General features: G+C 43.8%; 2 protein-coding genes across 2 annotated transcripts; both read right to left on the bottom strand.

Annotated features, from left to right (window-relative positions):
* Window positions 1-1,207: 1,207 nt before the first annotated feature.
* On the bottom strand, window positions 1,208-4,622 carry LOC306938498 (uncharacterized protein). Its single transcript, XM_079522717.1, has 4 exons — window positions 4,035-4,622; window positions 2,984-3,072; window positions 2,289-2,417; window positions 1,208-1,562 (listed from the first exon to the last, which is right to left on the bottom strand). The coding sequence occupies exons 1-4, from the start codon at window positions 4,522-4,524 to the stop codon at window positions 1,530-1,532; spliced, it is 741 nt and encodes a 246-aa protein (XP_079378843.1). The 5' UTR covers window positions 4,525-4,622; the 3' UTR covers window positions 1,208-1,529.
* Window positions 4,623-5,620: 998 nt separating this feature from the next.
* Window positions 5,621-22,721, bottom strand: LOC306937993 (ATPase family AAA domain-containing protein 2-like; the record flags this gene model as incomplete). The annotated part of the gene is given in 20 exon segments (XM_079522015.1): window positions 5,621-5,707; window positions 6,629-6,763; window positions 7,118-7,277; window positions 7,555-7,751; window positions 8,329-8,464; window positions 9,521-9,706; window positions 10,162-10,348; window positions 10,715-10,832; window positions 11,234-11,542; window positions 11,756-11,846; window positions 13,047-13,160; window positions 13,163-13,208; window positions 14,739-14,827; window positions 15,486-15,660; window positions 15,944-16,059; window positions 19,356-19,464; window positions 19,895-19,990; window positions 20,371-20,461; window positions 21,395-21,473; window positions 22,716-22,721. Coding segments are annotated over 19 exon segments (2,316 nt in total). The 3' UTR covers window positions 5,621-5,707; window positions 6,629-6,752.
* Between the last annotated feature and the right edge of the window lie 1,477 nt (window positions 22,722-24,198).

Below are 24,198 nucleotides of genomic sequence, written 5' to 3'. Positions count from 1 at the left end.
CTTAAAAGCTTTACACAAACATGAGTCTCTGTCTTCATTCACAGGTTTAAGGTGGAACGGAACTTAAACATCCTTTCTTTGGTTAACATCAACTGAGGTGAGCGCCACGCTCATAAGGTGAGTTTCTTCATTCACAGTCTTTTATCTTTAGCTTCTCAACCATTAGGGAGTGCTTCTTCTTTAAATCAAACATGTGACGAAAAGAGAACGTTTTCCTTACGACCGTAAGATGCGGTGGACTGCCTGGAGATACGAGGTTCCCTTCTCCTCGTCTCGAACCGAGCCAGGACCGTATAGTGTTTCCAGACCTGAGCAGACAGGCGCAGCCGTTTTACGTTGTCTGCCGGCGTCTTTTCCGGGTTTTTAGACAGCTGGTGGATGGAAAAGAAGCTCCACCCACGCGGCTGAATGCCGCGACAGCCTGATTCCCGTAAACGCTTGCCCCAGTGGCAATGGCCGTGACTGTCTGCTTAGGTCTGGATCAAGGGGCCAGTGAGGCTATTCAACGTTGAAGCTCTGGGCCCTAGTGGTAGGAGGAGGGACTACAGGCGCACCCGTGGATTCATGACCGGGAAACCCCGTGCAGCTGGGCTTTAACATTGAGCGCTCGGTTGCACTTCCGCATTTGACCACCAAAATTTGGTGGTCAAATGCGGAAGTAGACGTTCTGAGACGGTACTTCCGGCAGTGTTCCGGGTGCTTCAAAACGCCACTGAGCAACTTCCACTGACATGAATAGCTGGGGGGGGCGGAGCTTCGCGCCAGTTCAGTCTCTATCCTTTTATATACTCTATGGTCTGGATAGTAGACAGCCTCTATGACACGCCCACGGGCGGGTCTAGCTGTCTTCCGCGTCTGTGACGTAGGTGTTTGGCTTGTTACCATGGGAATGTACTTATCACTCTGGCGGTACCGTGGCGACTCCACAGTACACATAGAAACAATAAAACAGGATGGCAGTTCACTTCAAGGTATCAGTGTAGCATTGAAATTCATAATATTTTCAAAAACAGTTGTATAATAATTCATACAACAAGCGAGTGAAGCGACAAGTTGTTTTCAGATATGTGAGCCAGCCAAGCACTACAAATAAGAGAATAACTGTCAGCCTATATCATGAGTATAAAAGTCTTAATACATACAGTATGTACATCCACTTTTCAGGAGAATAGAGAACACGCAAATAATCAAGTGAGGTTTAATTAAACATCAGTTTAATTACATGTAGCACATTACATGGATATGGCATAGTCAAATAATAAACATAAAAAGTAGTTAGTACTAATAAAAAGTATTTCAGAATAAGATTTATTGTCATTGTAACATGTACAACAAAATGAAAAGTGCCAACCGATCAGTGCATCAAATCACTAAAATAATAATAAGCAAGAAAATCTATAAATAAGCTAAAAAATAAATAACTAATATACAACAAATACACACAACCATACATTTCCATATATTAGGCAATTTTCGGACAAGAGTCACAAGACCATTGCAAAATATAAATGGCAATAATACATTGGACATCAGGAAAATTTGTCGATTTCTCTCTTCATTTCCTAGAGAGAGGAAAATCATAAATTAACTGCAAAAATGACAAAGGAAGTCAGTCTAATTTTTAATAGGTGCAAAATTAACATTGACGATCCGAGCACTCCGAAATGTTAAAGAGGAGAACAGGCTATATTAGTTAAAAAGCCAACATGTTTTGACCTCAGGTCATCATCAAGGCAGGAAGGAACATAATTTGCTACAAAAATCCAGTTTCAGGGATTTAGCTGAAATTCGTATTGTTATGGAACAGGTAGGAGTGCAAGTGTCCTACCAGAGAGGGTCAACCGTGGCCATTAATTAATTTACAGGACAACCTCTCTAATCACCAGCTAGTGTGCATGTTAGTAATTAACTTAAATAACCACTTTTAGTATTGTACCTGTATGAGTTTAACTTTTGTTGAAAAGAATAGAACGACATGCACATCCACAGTTCCACACCCTATGGCAGGCAGGTCACGTGGCCTGACATAAACCGCACCAATGCAACTCCTTGCAACAAAACAGTTTTAAGGACATCTCACATCAATGCAACTCCTTGCAACTGCCATTGATGATAATGGTTTCATGCAACTACATACAACTACTCGCAACCGTTTGGTTGCAAGAGTTGCATGGTGAATCATTAGTGCGGTTTGGGCCTTAATTAGTAGTCTGATGAAGAGCATGTAGCCCGAAATCTCACAGCACTTGTAAAGGGTACGATATATTTTCCCTTTAAACGGAGCCCACCTGTATGAGTCTGGCCTTGTTGTAATTCTTACGTTGCCTGTAGATGCACTGTGCCAGCAAAGTGTACAGTTTCTCCAACTGGCACACATTCATGCCCTCTGTCTTCAACACAACTCTCTTATGTAGGTCCTGGCAAGGGATGAAAAATGACAATGACAGCCGTTTGCCATAGTCTGCACTACGATCTATGAAAAATATACAATTATTATAACGTAACCCCCCCATGCCAAATATTGTTTTTATATATTTTTTTACCAGAGGCTGGATCACCGAACAAAAAACTGAAAGTATGACTGAAGATATTACTGTGGAGTCGTGGACTAAGAGACATTCACTACTGACTACTGACTAGTGTGTGTGCTTCACTGGCCCCAGTACAGTACAGGGCTCTCAAAATGCTAGGTGTACATGTGACCACATGTGAAAATATATGCAGCTTTAATAGAACTGATAAATATCTCTTCCAGACATGAAGAGTCACTAATTAAAGTTGTCTGAAGCAAATCGATTCAGCCAGGTAACGAATACGAGATCATTTACACACTCACACTTGGACAGGTCTGCACATGCGCACGCACGCACGCACGCACGCACGCACGCACGCACGCACGCACGCACGCACGCACGCACGCACGCACGCACGCACGCACACCCTCTCTTCAAAACACACTATCATACTAACACACTCTGCTCACCCTGAGTTTGTCATGGTCGACTACCAGAGGTGCTGGCATCTCATTGAGCTGGGTGTCCAAGGTTTTGTGCGTTTCCTGCGTACGATAATCTAAGGTAAAGGAGTTAAAGCAAATTAATATTGCCTGGTAAGCCATTAGCCAACAGTAGATGGCTATGGCTGAGTTGGATGCCACAAATACTGTACAAAGTTTGGGAGGAAATGTATAGAATATATACTATGATTTTATGGCAGCTGGTGTTAGTATTGTGCATTTCAGAGGGAGAAACAATTAACCACTTGAATCCTAGCATCCCTACTCTGGGCATGTCAGTGAACATTTGGTAAAAGTAGACAAATGAAAGTAGCAGATCAAAAGCTCCCTATTTTCAGCAAAGACATTAGCCCTGGGTACTGGGTCTGCCACTGTGAAATAAATATATCATAGCTCTCTCAATTACTCTGTGTGACTTAATACACACATTCAGACTGGATACACTTTAGACTAGATACACTGCGTGAAAGATGACTCAAGGACATAAAATAAATTGTGAAAATCAACTTTTCACACAATTCTCTCAAATACATATCAGAACTGTGAAGGTACTGTAGAAAGTTTTTGTCATTATGTTCCCAACTTCCCATGTGGTGAGTAGAGTATTTAGAAAAAGCCTGTAACTTGGCTCAGAACCAAAACGTGCATGAATACAAAAAGCATTCATGGCTTGGAGTCTTTGCTTGTAGCGGCTTGCACAACAGCAGTGGCAACACAATGTTAACCACACTATCCATTTATATGCTGCATAGAAAGCAGAGAGAGAGAGAGAGGCAGCGTCAGCTTTCTTTGTTGATCACCGTTGCTTAGGAGCTGCAGCAGCCAGCAGCAGGTTACAGGCATGGTCCTGCAGGTGTAGGTCAGTGGTAAAAGCATAGCACTAATACCACCAGGGGTATTATTAGTACCATTAGTAGCTGTGGGATCAAATCCCACTGGTACAACCCCAGTACGTATTGCATTCAAGCTGTGAATGAGCTTTGCATAAAAGCATCCCATGAATAGCATATATACAGACCCATTTCACTCAAGAGTTCCCCATTCCCCCTAGTAAAACGGGCTCGCTGAGGGGGAATACGGCGCGTAGAGTTCAATGGCTCCAGCCGGTGGTTCCCATTCACCAGCGGATGGTTCTGGGTAGTGACGTGAATGCCATTTTGAACCCCAGGGACCTCATACAGCTCTGGGTCATCCCAGGGGGCCAGGTCCAGGTGTAACCCGTTCACAGCTGGGGCATGAGTGGATTGCTCTCCCTCGCCACCCCAGTTCACGCTCCCCGATGGAGAGGTGGAGCTCTCATCCAGTGAGTCACCATGGCAGCCATTTTCTAGAATGGGTCCTGTTACTCTGGTTGGGGTCTCTCCCCTCTCTGCCTCCATCCCACCAATCTGCTCATTTGGAGTGGAGGAGGAAGGGTGGTTGGGTGGTTTCATCTTCGTCTTCATGCCTTTCTGTATAATGCCATTGCTCCATTTGGTCTTTCGTGGATGCTTGTGCCGCTTTTTCATACGAGCTGTAGAGGCGAGGGTGTGGGTGGAGTGGGATGGGGGGAGAGACAGAGTGAAGGGAGGAGCTCAATGGAATGGATGCAAGTGGAACAGAGACAGACACACAGGATGGACCTGGCTGTGTCATGGTGGCCTGTTGATGAATATGTACCTCCTGCCTTTCATACTTTTCCTCACCTCACTTGTATGTTCCAGTTCAACTAAATTTACTCCCGTCTTGCCTACACATCTGCATATATTTGACACATCTCTCTCCCAAATTCACCTTGTAGAAATTGAGTTTATTTGTTTTTTATATACATTTTTATCTCACGATTTTTGCAACCCATTTTTTCACCCAGTGTCAATTATCTAATGTAATCCTGGGCGCTACACTTCCTCTGCCAACCTGGGGAGGGTAGTGGACTGACCTCATGCTTCTTTCTATGCATGAGGAGTCCAAGCTACTTCTTTTCACCGGAGTTTCTCCGGCCAGACGTAGCGCGTGGAACACTTTATTCCAACCAGTTCCTTTCCCCTCCATCAGGCTGGCCAGGGGGAGGTAGTTTAGAGACCAGGATTGCTGCATGTTTTTGTGAGGGTACCTACCCTAGAGGACACGGGGAGAACATGCAAACTCCACACAGAAAGGCCCTTACGCTATTTGGCACTCTATTTACTTGACCATATTATTTGACTAAGGTTCATGACATTTACTCTGATCTTGCAGTTTCTAATGTTTCAATAAATGCTACACAAATAATGCTATTACTACAATTACAAGTAGTTATTACACTTGCTGATAGTCAGATAGTAACACAATGCTCCAGAGAGTCCAGACAGTAGTACAATAGTGTAATTTAGTATAAAAGGGTCAGTGGTAATGCAATCTGAGAACCCATCGTCAAAAAATAAAGGAAAAACAGTGCCCTCTTTTCCTTTGAATTTATTGATGCGAGTCAACAGTCTGTCTCGAGAGATTAGTGGTAATGTAACTCACATTCAGATCGTGGCGTGTCATGGGGAGTGAGGAGCCAGCTGGCATCTTTGTTACCATCCAAGTCCTCTGATGTGGTGTGGTTCTGGTAGTAGGATTCAGCAGAGTCCTCTGATGTGGTGTGGTTCTGGTAGTAGGATTCAGCAGAGTCCTCTGATGTGGTGTGGTTCTGGTAGTAGGATTCAGCAGAGCGGGATGAGGTACAACCTGCCAGCATAAATAACATGTTAGATACAGTTTACGGTCAAGCTACACCAGACCCGCGCGTGCGTTTTTAAAAATAGGACTGGACCTAAATTCAACGCACGCGTTTTTGGGTAAACGCGCACATTTTGTGCGCGAAAAGCCTGGTGTAGCTTGGCCGTTAGCAACCGAAGGCATGCTGATAGTATTAAACTTGGGAGAAAAGACAGAAAACTGGTAAATATTTGGCGAAAGGATTTGGTGCGGGGAAAGGAGGGGCCAAATATAGACTAAGGTGAACATATTACATAGGGTTTGAGTGGTTAAAACATTCCATCTCATAATGCTAGTAACGTTGTCTAAGTTGCGCTTTGTCTCAACCCACTGGCTGAGAGGATTCTTGTGGAGGAATTTTCCTCCACAAGAATTGAGATCACGATTCTCACACGATTATTATTTTTTCCATGAAAATATTTATTGTCTTTAGTCTACAGTTGCTGAACATTACTACATTCAAAATGTGGCACCTGGAGCCAATACTGTGGCTTAGTTTAAACAGACAGCATCAAAGTGCTTGACTTAAACCTCTCTTTAAGTCTCTGTCTTGTAGCAAAAACAGTAACTAAAATGAATTGGACAGCCAACTAGTTCTGCACGATTCTTGCTCAAATTTAGAAATGAGATTGCATAGGTGTCTGAATCTAAATCGCAATCTTTTTTCAATTAATCATGCAACCTGCTGCATGATTAATCGAAAAAAGATTCCATAACAAATCTCTTCATGTGTGATTTGAATTAAGTCACACAAAGGTATTCACATGCTTAAAGCGGTAAAAGCGATAGCCAGGAACTAGTTGAGAAGTCTCTTTTGATGCGTAAGTCTTTTGACTCACCAACATCTAGGTATATATTAAATAGGTATGGGATGTAGTAGGAATGTATTACCTCTCTTGATACGTGACTCCATGATCTCCTCACAGACTTTCTCAAAGTACTCATCCAGCTCATGTCTGATGATGCTGTGCACTGTGTCCTTGAACGCATATGCACAGTGACGGATCAGGCGTGTCTACATCAGGCCTGTAGACACACAAAAGACACACACGCACACACACGCACGCCTATATGTGATAAGAAATAAGGATGCATTTGCCATTGGCTTAGGTAGTAGTGGGGTGGTGGTCATAAGAAGCCTAGCTAGGTGAGAGCAACAATCCAAACTAAACAAGACATAACATAACATCAAAAAATATTTGAAAACACAGATTTGCATTGCCTTGTGCCTAAAAAGTACAATATAGACGGAAGGAGCGAGGGTTTAGATTGCCTTGTGTCTAAAACGGTACAGGGTAGAGGGAAGCAGTCACATGAGGAAGTGCTCAACCACACTACTGCATGCGGTTTGTCTACAAATGATGCTCAGGTCCTCCTCACCACAGGGGTCGCTCTCCGCGTTGTACTGCAGGGCGTTCTGCCAGATGAGGTCCACGTCAGCGACAAACCCACCCACCGTGACGTAGCGCTGCTGGTCGATGTTGGACAGTAGTGTAGACAGGTCCATGGGCTTCTTGATCACCCTCAGATAGTTTGGCACCTGGACACAGAAAACAGCACACAAACACCTTGACTGTATCGACAGGTTTTGTGCAAGGAACTCACACACACACACACACACACACACACACACACACACACACACACACACACACACACACACACACACACACACACACACACACACACACACACACACACACACACACACACACACACACACACACACACACACACACACACACACACACACACACACACACACACACACACACACACACACACACACACACAATGATAGACCCCAACACACTAACCTCTTCTATGTCAACAGGCTCGTTGAAGGCCTTGAAGCGGTGGTCCACCCTCAATCGCTCTGTGACGTCACGCAGGAAGAGGCGGAGCTCCCGGAGCACGTCCTCCTCCTGCTCATCCAATCGCAGACGCTCCTGCTCTGACAGCCGCCACTGGGCAGGGGGAGCCGCCACGGGCTGGACCTCCAACTCCTGCATCACTGAGTGGAGGAGAGGGTGGAGGTGGCGAAGAGAGTAGAGTATAGGAGGAGTTATGGGTTAGAGGTGGACATACACATTACACGGTATTTACATTAATGTAATTGTACAGTCCATCCAGCTGACTGCATCGTCAGATACAACAGATCTAATGGCTCCCAAACTGTGGAACGAACTCCCCATTGCAGTTAGAACTGCAGACTCACTTCCAATCTCCAGCCGTAATTTGTAGACTCGACTCTTCAGACTCCATTTTAGCCCGTAGCACTTGCCGTAGCACAGCTAAAATGTAATTTAGATATACTGTATATAAATATTATGTGGACTAGCCAGGTTCATTTGTAGACCTGGCATCCTATAGTCATAGTGTGTACAGATTATACATACTTTGATATTATACTGTTTAGACCGATGATACGTTTTGGTTTACCTTGGTATGTCGCTCTAGTCTGGATTGAGAGAGTCTGCAAATGCCTAAATTGTAAATTGTGGTATATTTCTTTCATTTTACAGTGTAATGAACCTCAGATCAAAAAGAACAAAGCTTTTAATTTGGGGCACCGTGTCTCAGACACCTACATGCTTTCTTCTTAGAGGCCGGGGCCTTGGCAGCCTGGCTGAGTACCAGGTCCTCAAAGAATTCACTCCGCTCCTGCTGGGTAGGAACCCTGACAGAGTGCACCTCACCGTAGTCCACACGGAACAGAACCTGAAGCTGAAGAGAGAGAGAGAGAGCACAGGCATGGAAGGAATGAAGGAAGGGGGTTCGACAATATGGGTGAAGAAGAGACAGTGGGAGAGACAGAAAGCAGTACAGAGTCTGTGGGGTGACAGAGGTCATCAAGCCATTGTCCAGTACAGTGTATTTGTAATCCATACTGTGGGTACTGAGTCTACTGACTGAGATTGAGTTAAAGCTGATTCATACCAAAAGATGAATAAAGAAATGGAACAGACTTGTCCAATGTCCACCATCTTCACAATGGAGAACATCGATGTTTGCATTTTTGGGGGAGTGCTGAGAGCTGTTTTCACGCTTCCCATAATGATCTTTAGGCCTATGTGTTTTTCTTTTATTTATTTCTTTGTTTCACAAATTCCTTAAAGGAATTATATTTTTTGCTTATTGTCAGCATAGTCTCTTCTGGTCTTCTGGTCTGGTCTGTCTTGCCAAAACAAAAATAGCTCATATCCCAGAAGTCATAGAACTCCATTGTTGTCCAAACACCTGCTAAAACGAGTCCCAGAGCCGTACCGTTGCTTTGGTCAGCATAATCCATCATTGCAATGAACCTGGACATTGTAATGTTTCCAACTTTATGAAGCGGTAGCAATTTTGTTCAACCTCAGTTCCACATATGCTCATTGAAAAGTCTTGCCATCGATAAATAAAGTTGCTCCCAGAGAAGTACAAATTTTAGGCCTTGACATTTTTGAAAGCTACAGTATCTTGACTATAAGAGAACATTTTCTAATTATTTTTTAATTATTCCAGCCTTATCCTTTAAGTCAATCAAATCTTAGCATGGATGCTAAAATTGCAGAAATTCACAGTAGAAGCATGGGTTTATTCTTTTTAACCGACATCCGCACATCCCAGGTGTGTGTGTGTGTGTGTGTGTGTGTGTGTGTGTGTGTGTGTGTGTGTGTGTGTGTGTGTGTGTGTGTGTGTGTGTGTGTGTGTGTGTGTGTGTGTGTGTGTGTGTGTGTGTGTGTGTGTGTGTGTGTGCGTGTGTGTGTGTGTGTGTGTGTTTCACGCTTCAGTCCTCACCTCAGCATCCAGCTGTTTGTGTGGGATGTCGGAGGTGGCGAGGAGGAGGACGGGGCAGAAGGAGGGGATGTCTTGCAGCAGACTGATGAAGGTGGTCCTCAGGACGGGGTCCGAGGTCTCCCACCACTGCTGGATGTGGGGCAAGTAGAGGATGCTGGGAGATGTCCTCTTGGCCTCCAGGAACACCTGGGGCAAAGCAGGTTACTGGAGTAACACGGTGTCATAATTATCTGCTCTGAAATTGTGTTTTACCTTGAGTTGTTACAGTTACCTTCTGATGAAATGATTTTATGTTGTTTGTATATCCAGTCGGCCAATCTTTTCAAGAATAGAGAAATTAATTAACACAACTTGCATTCTTTTTCAAACCGGATAAATGGATTATATTGACCTCTTGTGTGTACTCTATTCTGGTATCTTTGGTTCTTTCTGGTATATTGTTTTAATAATTCTAATAATATTTCACATTTATATAGTGCTTTTCTAAGTACCCAAATACACTTTACAAAGAGAAAACACTAAGAAAAGGCTAAGAAAAGGATTTGACTTGTTTGTTTTAATTTAGCCAAAATGTAGTTCACAATCACATTCTCTGCAATAATCGTAGTCTCATGTCAGTAGAATGTGCTTGCTAATGTTACCTGAGCACAGGCCTCCTCTGGGGAGATGTAGCTGACACCAAACAGCTTGGCCACATCCAGCATGTGGACGGTGAACCTCTCCAGGGCATGGAGAACGGCAGGAGCCAGATGAGAGCTCTGCCCCGCACCGGGAAGGTCCGCCACGAGAATCCTGGGACGGTGAGACATAGGGTGGTGCACCGCACCCCTGGAAGGATCGAGGTGAAAAGGGTGAAGAGGGGAAGGAGTGAGACATGGACGGAGAGAGCAACATATTTGGAATGTGGAAGAGAAGGCTAGGAGAGAGGAAAAAGCTATCAAAGAACAAAAAGTATTAATAAAACATTTCCTGCAATATTTCAATTAGGCAGTCTATTATTCATTTATTTATTTTACCTACAATCAACACTCAATATTAGACAAATACAGATGATTAGATCCTTTGGTAGCTTAATATGTAGAGAATAAATCATTTAAAGTTGTAAGAACAATTTCAAGAACATTTAAAACAGGATTTAAAAAAGGCTGGCAGTACATGTATGCATTCTTTAAGTATGTATGTGGTCAGACATACTTGTCTGTGCAGTTCATGTACAAGGAACTGTTGAAGGGGGAGGATTTAGAGATGGAGTCACAGGAACACTCTTCTCCTCTGTGCATCAGGTCATCATCCAGGATACTTGTGGTCAGATCTGATGGACGATGAATATTCCTTACTTGCGAACCATACAAAATGTAGCTTAACCCTGACCTGCCTTAGGCCCTCCTCAGGCCCTGCCGAGCATGAGGAAATGCTTTCATAGTCTCCACATCCCTTATTCTATATACCCAAAGTTCCGACAGAAAAGGATGACAGAAAAGTATGACCTTGACCGTAGTATACAAACCAAATGGATTAGGGTTATGGTTTTAACAATAGTGTTTAGGTGCTAGCCTTAACCCCTGGGGTATGGGGTTTTAGTCCACACCAGGAGCGACCTAAATAAACAATACACTACGATACACACTTTTTGATTATGATGAACGAGCCATTCTACCAGCAGTACCTGGGTCCTTTTCTACATCATCAGACACTGTTGACCACTTGACCCACCTCGTTTCTTTTCCAGCGCCTGCTCGGCATGGGGGAACTGCCTCAGCAGGGACTCCAGGATGCGTTGCAGGGCGTGGCCCAGCAGAGGGCGCACCACAGGCGCCAGGGGCTTGGCAGGCGAGGTGCCGGAGCGCTGAGACGCCGGCACCATCTTCCCCATGGCCGCCAGGAAGTCGCAGCCGCTCACGGCGATGGAGGACACGTCCAGGAGGAGCTTCTGCGAGGTGTCGTAGATCTGCGGGTAGCGCCGGCGCAGCGCGCACAGCGCCGCCTCCGTGCACACAAACCTGATGTCGGCACCGCAGTAGCCTAATTGGGCGGTAGGCAGGAAGTGTGTTTATTACTGAGAATAATGTACTTTGCATTGGTGACTTGACCTTGGGGCAGAGACAAATTGACCTAACTTTACACATAGGCTTTATGCTTGTTGTATGCAAACAGAGTACAAATGTAGCGTAGATACACAGGGCTTTTTGTATTATTGCCGTCATAAAACTGTCTCCAGTATAATATAACCCATACCAACAGTCTTCTCTGCTAGTTCTTCCACGAAGGCCTCAGAGGGACAAGGGTTCCATTGCCTGGTGTGGATCCTCAGAATATCTCTGCGGGACTGAAGACATGTGCACACACACGCACGCACGCACGCACGCACGCACGCACGCACGCACACGGTTTTTGTCAGGCATGCCAAAATATGGAGTCTGCAATCATCGTGATGTCAGAACAGGTCAGCTCCATATATGGAGTATGAGCCCTGTCCAGAGCCTGCGCAGAGGCCTTTTGTGGCGGTTCTGGACAACCGTGGGTCCGACCGACTCGACACCGGGAACTGCAATCCCTGTGGTGGTGTGGAACGCGTGTGTCGAATTTGTTCCCGAGTTACATGTACGTGGATTACACAGAGACAGACAGAGGCTTGCATTTATAGATAGCTAGATAGATAGATAACAGCATCACAGAACCAATACAAAGGCTTTGGTATTAGATTGGTTTACAGAGCAGTGGGCAGTTTTGTTACCGCTGGTTTTCTCCGTTTAAATGTCACCAGACGTATCAGTAGGCGCAGATGTCTGGTCACACAAGACTAGGGTCAACCACGCTCTTCTTTCCTATTGGTTGACGGTCAGTCAAAGTTCACCAATGTTGAACTCGACACAATGAATGCGACACGTCAGTTCTCCACCACTTTGCTCGCATTCAATGGAATGGAACAGAAATCAGCCATCCCCACACACGCTCTGGAGAGACACAGACCATTCAGCAGAAAGAGCTGAAGCCCTGCTGTAGTCTGTTTGCTCCTACTAAGCCATGGTACACTGGCTGGGAAACGCAGCAAAGCACCCCTTGGCAAGGGGTGTCAATCACCTTACCACCGGCACCGTGCTGGTGTCTGCATACTACTGTACTGCATACTGCAAGGGTTCCCAAACTTATCAGACCTCCAAAATAATCATATTTGGAATTGTATTACATTTTGTTTGACTCAGTTCCACAGATAAATATTGTGGAAAAAGCCAAACTACAAGCTCCCAACTCCTCGCACTACGAGCCGTTGTAATTTGGCTATTTTCACACTGTCTTTTACGTGATGTATGGCATTTTGGCCAATTTAGTATTAATAGGTCTTAAAAGTCATTAAATTGCAACTTTAGAAATGTGCAGATACCCCAGTTTACTGTTTACTGTTGAGTGAGAAAACAATATTGCACATTAAGCTATAGCTGGGGACCCGCCAAGATAATTGTTGGGGGGTCCTACTGCATACGGTAGTACTATGACTATAACTACTACTAGAAATAATAATAAAAACCTCTCTGTCAGGCAGGCTGAAGAGCAACTCCCGGTCGAAGCGTCCAGGGCGTCTCAGAGCCGGGTCAACTGAGTCCAGTCTGTTGGTGGCTCCAATCACCACCACCCCCCCCCTCTGTCATCCAGACCATCCATCAGGGCCAGCAGGGTCGACACGATGGAACTATGAAGATAATCTTCTGTTAATGTCATTCAGTCCTACCAATATCATCTCAACTTTCAGTTGACCAAACAATTCATCAGAGGTGGGGAGAGTGGAGACTGGAGAATATAGACACATAGGTCCTCATTCAACGGAAATATATGACAAGGTGTAAATTAAATCACGTATTTATCCGTTCCGATCAAGCTGCGACAAGCTCACGTGTCATTCAGCGAAGGTGGTGTCAATCAGTTCATTTGTGTGGATCGCCCATGTATCTCATTCCGCCTCTTTCCCAAGCGATTCGCCTGGTGTCGCCTGGTTTAATGGAACATCCACGCCCATTCCACGCCATATAAGGCAACAGGAAATATCCTGAATATCTGAAATAAGTCATCATTACAGCCTGCAAAATGCACTGATCCAGTGAACGCGGTGCTCCGCGATGCATGAGCTTGTAGAGCAGTTCATTTTGATAGCAATGTCAACGGACTGAACGTTATAAAGTATAGGCTACTCTCATAACCAACTCATTCATTTATTGATTTAAGTTCAAGCTCAAGGCTATAGCCTATAGGCCTACTTGGCAAATACCTATAAAGAGCCATTTCTATTGAACAATTGCAAACTCGCCTTTGCAGAGGTAAAAAATATATCCAATTGGATTTATTTTGCCTTCTATACGTTGTTAATTGTATGGTCACATATTATGCCAATTATGAAAATTGCTCAACATATGCAAGTTAGCATCCGGCAGTTTCTACATTTCTAACATAAAACTTTGGTGTACTCAACGTGTCCGGGTTCACAATGGGGCTCTATGGGCTGGCAACTAGGTATACAGTAGGCTGACAGGAGATGGGGAGAGAGAGATGGGGGGGGTGACACGCAGTGAGGGCAGTCGGGATCGGGAGTCGAACCCGCGGCACGCTGCCAGACTGGATTACCAGCCAAGGTGCCCAGAAGGCTTCGCCAGCCGCCCTGGCCAGGTCTGGCGACTATTAATTGATTCAGCATGAAGACTATAGCCTTCTGAATAAATATACGCATGCCTTGATCGCGAGTACACTACCCTCTGAGCTGACGTGGAAATGAGCGGAGTTTACGACCAACGGCCGTCAACGTCAAGTTCATGGCCATGGCCATGAATTCCCACGTAACGTGGGAATCCTCGTAAATGCCTGTACGCTCACACTCCGCTCACGATATGAATGTAAACGCCGTTGTGAATGAGGTCCAATAATATGTATGGGAAGAGAGAAATACTGCAGACTGCAGGTGTGTAACATTACTGTCACATTGACCAACATATTTATTGCTTTAGTAATCAAGTGAATTATTTCATGTAGAAAAGCAAATGCAATTTATATTCACCCACTGAGCCACTAGATGGCATCAGAAAGCACTAAGACAAATACAGAACTAAGCCAACCACCTATTAGTTAGTATACAGCTGAATTGATGGGGAATGACTGCACGCATTCATTGGAATAAGTAGATAAATAAATCTCGCTGATTCTTAACAACACTGAACAACTGCAGTTGTCTGACCTGTGAATGTGGTCCTGTCGACTGGACCGGACTGGCACCAGCCCGTCGATCTCATCAAAGAAGATGATGGAGGGACGCATATGATAGGCCTGAAGAAGACATGCAGACAAGAACCAATCATTACTCTCTGGCTCTGAAACATACGACCAAACCAATTTCTATTCTAGCCCTGATGAAGACCGTATAGGTCGAAACATGTCGGTTCAATAAAATATTTCCTCCTTTTACATTAAGTGTGCCCGGATCTCCTCTTTGCTCTATATCGTTGTGTTATCCCGATTGATCCCAGGAGCACCTTTTTACCATTTTTACATTTTTTACCTACACACCTCCTGAGCACCTGGTTGCCTCCTTGCCTCTGCCCAATTTCTATTCTATTTTACATTTTTAAGATGAGATACATTACAAGGAATAACATACTGTACACATGCCACATACAATGTGACAGTTCAAGTAACAGTAGAATCGGTTAGCCTATCAAACAAGCAATTGAAATACAAGGCCTGTAGCTAATACCCTGAAAATAACCCTCTTACAGTGAAATGATTTACCCATTAAAACCGGGAAAGCATCTGTGTCATTTAAAATGTTTGCGTTGGCTATTCAAAAATAGCAGTGTGTCACGAAAATCTTGAAAGTGTGAGAACTGAGAACTACTGATTTAGAGGGCATTTGCAGAATCAACCTTAGGTCTTAATGGGTGAGACATAGTTGGGGTAACAACAACAAGGAATGAGCCTGGTTTACCTGTTCGAAGAGAAGGCGGAGCTGCCGTTCAGTCTCCCCCACCCATTTGCTGAGGCAGTCGGCTCCCTTACGCATAAAGAAAGCCACCTTCCGCTCACCTTGGCTGCTCTCGTGGGCCAGTGCCCTGGCAACCAGTGTCTTCCCCGTGCCAGGGGGCCCATAGAACAGACACCCCCTGGAGAGAGAGAGAGAGAGAGAGAGGGAATGATGGGGGGGTGGGGGGGGTGACAAGGTCATGACCCACAACACATTTATTTATAGCTCTAACTTGTCAAACTAGTGTTATTTACAGTGTGTCAGGCATGTACTCCTTGTGAATGCACGTGTGCGTGCGTGCGTGCGCGCTCACGCACGCACGAGCCCCCACCCATTTGCTGAGGCAGTCTGTGCTCAGACGCACGTGCATGCGTCTGAGCACATAATGCCTAAATTGTGTGTGTGCGCGAGCATACGCTCACCTGGGCGGCTGGATCTTAAAGTTGTCAAAGACCTCTGGGTAGAGCAGGGGAAAGACCACCATCTCTTTCAGAGCGGCGATGTGTCCAGAGAGACCCCCCACACTGTCAAACCCCACCTGGGAGAAGGATGGAACAGACAGAAGGCGAGGGAGAAGGAGTCAAAGGAAGAGGAGAGAACAGAGAAGAAGAGTGTCTGTTTGATGCTCTTATCCAGAGAAACTTGAATACCAGGATGGAGGATGTGGTGTCAGCATGGATTGTGAATTTGTGACCAGTGGTTCTCAAGTGCACATGCCTACTGGCATGGACACTTAAGCCTCTCCAACTGATCCAAAATGCCGCAGCTCGCTTGGTCTTCAACCAGCCAAACTTCTCACACGTCTCCCCCCTTCTCCGCTCCCTCCATTGGCTCCCGGTCGCTGCCCACAAAGAATACAAAACTCTGATGCTGGCATTCAAAGCAACCAAAAGTATGGCTCCCCCATATCTTGCAAGTATGATAGAACCCTACAAACCCTCCCGCGCACTCAGATCAGCCAACGCAGGGAAGCTGGAAGTACCTTCACTAAAAACGCTGGGACAACGCTCCACACGTCCCAAATTGTTCTCCCTTCTGGCTCCAAAACTATGGAATGCACTTCCCATTACAATCAGAACTGCAGCCTCACTCCCTGCAATCTTCTGCCGTAGTCTGAAAACCCACCTTTTCAGACTCCATCATGGCCCGTAGCGCTTGCCTTAGCCCCTTAGATAAGCACTTTATGTAGACTTAGATAGCATTTTATACAGACTTATAGCATGTTACGTAGACAGCACTAGAATTGCATTTGATGTAGTCATAGCACTTTATAGTATATGTATAGTCAGTGTTGTAACTAACGCCCTTACATCACGTTACGTTACCTAACGGCGCTACTTTTTGCAGTAACTTGTAACGGAGGCTTTACATTTCCCTATTCCATAACGGCCTTATAGTTATTGTCCGAGCGTTACCCGCGTTATAGCGTTATTATGTCAACGTATGATCCAAGTGAAAAGTTTCCCCATACAGCGCCGTGAGTCTGTCATACAGGCTCTGCTGACTGCTGCTGAGAGAGCGCGCCGCTCTGTGTTGTACTGTGTTGACAGTTTGTGCTCTCATACTAGCCTAGTCTGAGCCCACATGGCTACGCACCCTAACTGAACAAAGCATGTCGCAGAAGAGGTCATTGATTGGCTAACGTAGGGACAGATTTCAGGGTAAGCCAATCAGAGACAGTCTGACAGAGTAGGGCGGGTCTTTCGTATGGCTGTGGTAAACAGTTCTAAACTCAGACACACAAACCCTCGTAACGCATAAACAGAAAACGCCGGTTGAACGAACATTATTACCACACGCTACAATGGCAAATACGGATGACAGCGAGATCGGATGCTTTGTGGGTTGGAAATACAAGCATTATCTGAATACTTGCGGGTCAAGGAAATGTTTTAACATGCCATGGAGTGTCCCCGCTGTGTGTGATTCGATTCCCCGTACTGCCTTTATTATTACTGCTGCGTCCCTCGACTCCCTCCTGCGCAGCACAGTGCCTGACGTTAGCCGTGCGTTAGCCTTGCACACCGTTGCATGCAACCGGGGACCCGTGGCCACCTACCCGGGCACAGTGATAGGGCTGTCCTCTCCCCCCCAGAAAAGCATTGAGGTGAAAATGCTAATTACCAAATACCTGAACAGTGAATATTCTAAAATGGAAGATGAGCTCAAAAATACATTTGATGAATTAGAATATCTCTCTACCACTGTAAATAGGCCTATATGGACTCATTTTGTATTTGATTATTATTTATTTTTTTCATATTGCAAATTTGCACAGCACCATTTGTTTTGAAGGCAAGTTGAGGCTACAATGCCTGTCAAAATTTCTGAACATGTTTTATTGTTCCACTACATTTCATAATGTTAGGAGGGAGTTGTCTTTTCTCTTACTGTGCGGCAGAACAAAAAACCTTCTTTTAAATCGTTTTTTATATTATTATTTTTTAAAGTAAAGTAAAGTAACTTTTCAAGTTACTTTCATAAAGTAAAGTAAAGTAAAGTAACTTATCTAAAAAAAGTTACTTTTTTAGATAAGTAACTATAACTATAACTCTTTACTTTTTAAAAGTAACTTGAACAACACTGTGTATAGTATAGTATAGTATGTATAGTTTATATGTATAGTTTCATTATATAGATATTCCACGGTTACGTTCTTAGTTTACGCATGTTTCATGATGACTACTTTTTATGTATGTGATGTATTGCCATGCTTTTTGTTCTTGCTTAATGTAAATCGCTCTGGATTAAGAGCGTCTGCTAAATGCCTAAATTGTAAATTGTAACCTTTCTTTTTAATTGAACGACCCATAACTCTGAAGAGTTACCTGTGAGGGTCCCATTGTTGGCGGCCATCTTGCTTCGGGGCTACAGTACAGTATGTTCAATGGCAGCTCAAACAAAAACAGTAACTCGCTCAAATCTTGACGGATTTACAAACGGGTTGGTTTATTACAAACGTTGTCAATATGGCTATGATTCAGGACGCTTATCTGCTTAATTTTGTTTTTTTATATGAACGTCGTATAAAAGCATATAAGTATGCGGACGTCTCTGACGTTTATAACAAACCAAACCGTTTGAAAATCGGTTGAAAATTGAGCAAGTAACGCATATTTAAAAGTACATGCCCCATAGACACAATGTTATGCTGCCCCGAGGTAAGATGGCCGCCACGTAGCAACGTCGCTCTCCATTGGCCAGAGTGCGGGTGAGCCATCTAGCTTTCACTACTAGTACTATTAGGCTACTACAAAACAATCTAAAATAAAGGGATTTAAGATCATTAAAGCTGGGCTGTTGCCTGAGTCCAATGCATTTCTACCTACTTCCGGTCCAGGACTTGTCCCCATTCTCAATAGAAGTCTATGTAGGAGATCCGCCATTGGACTGGCCCCATTAAGTGAACGGAGTTTGCGTAACTCTGTCTGTATCTAAGGCTCTGGCCACCGCAGGCTACTTGTGATTCCGATTGGGACGAAAGAGGACTGGAACAAGAGGGAGAGTGATGGAAGACAACAGAACAGTGAATATTTCTATTATGAAAATCTTTTAAGCATTTGAACCCCAGCATCCATAATCTGGAGGAAACATTAGCCCATTCGCCATGCTTAATGCATGGCAGACAGGCTTTAGGGCTTCATCCCAGAGCACCAAGCTCTGGGGGGCACCGACTAAACGCCTGGCCAAATAAATACTTTTTTCTTGTATTGCAAGTAACTGCGCCAAAATAGTGTCTTGCGGATGCTGAAGTAGAGGTAATACGGTGTCGGAACGCATCGGCAGCATCCCTCACACCACTGGTGAAGCGAAACATTTCCGAACGCAACTCACTGCCTGGCCAATAACCATGGGATCCATTTCTGTGAGACCTGCTCCCCCCTTCATCCGGTGTCTGTGAGTACCCAGAATACCCTCTCTACGTAGGTTGAGAGGCTGACACCTGGAGATAGACGGACAAAAACAAAGATCAGTCATCATTCCAAAATTATACAACTGAAACGTCACAGAACTCTAATTTCAGATTTTGTGTCTAAAAATCAGTGTTTGTTAAAAAAAAGTAGTACAGGGTCATGGGTCAACTCTCAATGGCTGATGTGGTTGATGTTGTGGTTTGCCCCTGGGGTCTGACATTGCTGGAATGGAACCAAAAATTCTGATGACTATTGTACTGTTGTATATTACTTAGTACATAGTAAGTTGGAATGGCAAGACAGAAAAAACAAACAAAACCAGTAGGAGCAGGAGATACAAGCTCACCCCCAAGGTTTCAATGTATAAACAACACAGGTCATAACCATTAAGTAATTGAGCATATGCAATGCATTGTTTATGTACAGATTAGCATCAAGACTTAAACCTAGTTTACTGACCTGCTGTGGAATTCTCTTTGCTCAATGTCATCATCATCATCATCACCATCATTTTCTTCTTCTTCGGAGCTCACTTCGTGTGGACACTTTTGTTGTCTGGGGAATAAAGGATGATAGATGGGAAAAGATTGTTGGATGAAACAATGAAATAGATAGTAATAGTAGTACTGGACTTAGTTGAAAAGTGTATTGCACTGGGCCAAATAATAATAATTAATAAGCAGAGTTTTGGTTCAGGAGGCAGTTCATTCAGTGCATCAGAACATCCAATTTCAAAATATAAAATGTTCAACTGTTTGGAATGAAAAACATAATGAGCACAAAAGCAATGAAGCTAAATCTTTTTATCATTACATTTATATTTAATATAGTTTTATTCCCCAGGCATTTACATAATCGTCACATTCCTTTTAATTGCTCCTAGACTACCATGCTTGCCATCAGCAGGACAGTTGTACATTTTTAAAGTGACTGACCTGCTGGGTCGACCGGTTCTGTTATTGAGTCTGGAGGCACTGATGCAGTAGTTCCCTCTGTGGCACGGCCACGACTGACCCCTACTTAACTCTGGACAGGAGAGAGAAGGGACACGATGGAAATTTGACCATAAACACTGAACATAACTAACTACTGTCGCTGTGTTTTATAGCACTGGTTATGTGAAGGCTTTAGACTCCATGACTCAGAACAGGATCATCAGAGAGAGCAGTTAATAAGGCATAGAAATGATGGCCCAGTGGGCAGTGAAAATACATTCATTCTTCCCATATAGTTTTCCGAAAATATTTATATAAATTATTTAAAGTCTGGAACCAAGCCATCCAGGATCCTAGTGATTCATGACCATAAAACATTTGATTCTGATCTAAAAAATATTAAAAAAAGAAAATAAAACTGCAAAACTTTTGACAGTATTAAATAACAGTCACGATTCACCAGGAGCCTGGATGTATTTTATGTAAATAAATCTATATGGGAAAAAGTAATGGGCTTTCTATCGGTGGAACCACAAAATGGCACCACTGCTATGCCTGTAACATTTTGCTAGTTCATCTACCCTTATTAATCTGTTTTAGGTTAGTCATGACTAGGGTTTTAATGAAAAATAAAAATAAACAAATGTTTAAAAATCTTTTGATTGCATATTACACAGTAAGGGCGCTTTCACACTGGGGCTGTTTGGTTACTTCTGTCCACTACCGGGGGCTTACAGATGGTGTGTCTCACTTACTGTTTTAACCTTTGTAGGGACTAGCCATATGCAATTAAAAGATTTTTAAACATTTCTTTATTTTTATTTGTCATTAAAGCGCCCTTAGACACACCATCTGTAAGCCCCTGGTAGTGGACAGAAGTGGCTCTATTCAGTCCGGGGTCAAAGCTTGTGAATGTGAACATTTATGTCCACCAGTTACTTTATATAACTGCAACACTAAAGACCCCATGCAGGCAGGTTGGTACAAGTTACAAGTAGTTTTGGTATCATTCTGTCATACTTACCACTGTGTTCTTCTTCCTCATCATCACTCAAGTCTCTATTTGCAGCCACCAGAGTTTTCCTCCTCTGGGATTGAGAGATCTTGTGCGGAATAAGATAAAATATATAATTAAAAAGCTACCTGATATTGCATAGTAATAAGACAGGATACTGAAAACGATGTCATACATCCCTTTTCATAAGAATCTGGGCAGAATGACAACATTTGATACAGGATCACTAGTATGTTACTTTAGCTACTGTATGAAAAACATTATAGTTCAACATCTTGAGGGCCCTTCGTCAGACCAGAGCTATTCAGCTTCATCGTCAACTGTATCAAGGCTAATTTACTTCAACAAACATACTGTAAGACAGAATATTCGGGAAAGCATCTGTGTCATTTTATATTTTAACCACTTTAAGCATTATTTTATACTTTGGCTATTATTATTTATTTATTTTTTGCTTTTTCTGCCTTTATTGCTAGGAGGAAAGTATAGTCTGACAGAAAATGGGGAGAGATGGGGGGAAAGGCTGTTGGGATCGGGAGCTGAACCCGTGGCACGCCGCCAGGCTGGCTCAGCAGCCTAGGTGCCCAGGCTGTTGAGCTAACCTTCCGGGCCAAATTGAGACATTTTTAACTCAAATATTTGCTCCTGGGGGTCCCTGGAACAACACATTTTGAGATGTGGGTCCACGGCCAAATACATAACTTTGGGGGTCCTTGACATGAAAAAGTTTAAGCTTTTAGGTTTGAATTTAGGATTTAGAAAACATTTGTAGAATGGGCCTGATTGAGGTCTTAATGGGTTAATGCATTAGCTTTTGAAAGTATGAACACAGGTCAAAAACAAACAATCCATAACTTTCAGACTGGGCTCTGCAGTGTCTCCCAATATGTTGGTGACTGATAATCTGTTTGTCAGTGGGCTGCTGCTTCTGCTGAGATCAGCTATCTGTATATGTGAGAGATTAGCCAAAACATCCCACTCCCAAAGACCACCACCCACAGAGGGTTGGCAGACAGAGAGGAGAGAGAGAGGAGGGTGGAGAAACTTTGCAAAGTGTAGATGGGTGCAACACCCTTCACGTTAGTAGACTGATAAGAAAGGCATGCGCAAAATAATATAGTCCGAACACAGGATAAAGCTCCAAAAGTAATATATAATGTGAACGTTCATACTCATAGATACAGTAAGTACAACAAAGCACACACATCCACTCACTGAACCGGGTTAGAATAATAGAAAAAGATCTGAGGTCCGCACACTGGATGATGCTCCAAAACTGAAAATGTGTTTCCTTTACTACACCATTCTTCATCAACGTTTATACTCATACCCCCATGCCCCAACACTGTTACCTGCTAACCAGGGGACACTTCAACTTTACCATGACGGAATAATACCAAGAGAAATCAGAAAAGCATGCTGAAGTACATTATGTCTGAATTTTGAAATGAGATCATTGTAAAGCCTGTTGAGGTCCAGCCTGAACAAAAGGCACTGACTACAGTATAAAAATCCTTCTTTGACTGCATGATTAATTGATAGTAGTAGTAGTAGTAGTATAGTAGTAGTAGTAGTAGTAGTGGTGTGTAATAGTATAGTAGCAGTAGTGAGAGCAAGCTTTACTCCTACATTGGTCTTGCTGAATCGCCCTTTCTTCTTCACGTCACCAGTTCTTTTAAGGACAGCATTGCTGGAAAGACACAATGGGAACGGACAGAGATGACCTGAAACTCTACTGTGATCCCAGAACAGAAACATCTTCACAACGGAGCATAATATGTTTAGTGGATTGTGTAATTTCTGTACAATTGTTCATTATTTTCGTGTATGAAGAAAATGATAGGATCATAGGATGTCATTCTTTGTGGCGATGCCGTCGTACGTACATGTTGTTCTGGCGGCGGGTTGTCAGTGTGATGGTTCTGCTGCTTCTCCTGAGTGGACTCTGAGGTCCTGCACTCCTCCCCGGAACACCTGCAGAACCTCATTTTATCAATGTCATGTCACCCACACCACATCACATCAACAATCACATAATAGCTGTATACTGTCTCAGGTCAAAGGGGGGTTGAATGTAATGGAGTAGCCCTGTCAGCTCATAAGCATAATATCTCCCCTGAGCCAATGTGAGATTTTCCTTTGCATGAGCGGTGGATGTTTGTTTTCCCGTGTATGGCAGACCATGGTTTAAAATCCTGGGTGTTTCCTACATGCAAACAAACACACATGCATACTGTGCACGTACACGTGCGCGCGCGCACAGCCGCACACACACACACACACACACACACACACACACACACACACACACACACACACACACACACACACACACACACACACACACACACACACACACAGTTCACCTCTCCAGTGAACTATTCTATTCATCATTGAGTTGAGGTGTGTTTGTTTCTTAAGTGTATACTGTGTATTGGTCAAACGTACCATTCACTTCACCAACCCCATTAAGCCTTGGTGACTTCCTGTGAACAAAAACAAGTGTAAGCAATTGTGTGTGTGTGTGTGTGTGTGTGTGTGTGTGTGTGTGTGTGTGTGTGTGTGTGTGTGTGTGTGTGTGTGTGTGTGTGTGTGTGTGTGTGTGTGCGCGCGCGCACGTGTGCGTGTGCGTGTGTGTATTTTAAAGTTGTTTGGCTGGAATGGAAGTGCAGAAAGAAGACTTCATCAGTTACAGGGAGGATGCATTTAGGCCTACATCACCAGGTACACATGTATGGAGTGTCATCTTTATACTTGTCAGGTACAAATACATGGGGTGTAATTGTCTAGGCCTACCTTGTAATCATCCTTAC

The sequence above is a fragment of the Electrona antarctica genome (assembly GCF_951216825.1).
Source record: "Electrona antarctica genome assembly, chromosome: 15".
Classification (NCBI taxonomy): domain Eukaryota; kingdom Metazoa; phylum Chordata; class Actinopteri; order Myctophiformes; family Myctophidae; genus Electrona; species Electrona antarctica.
This window is presented reverse-complemented; position numbering and strand designations above follow the sequence as displayed.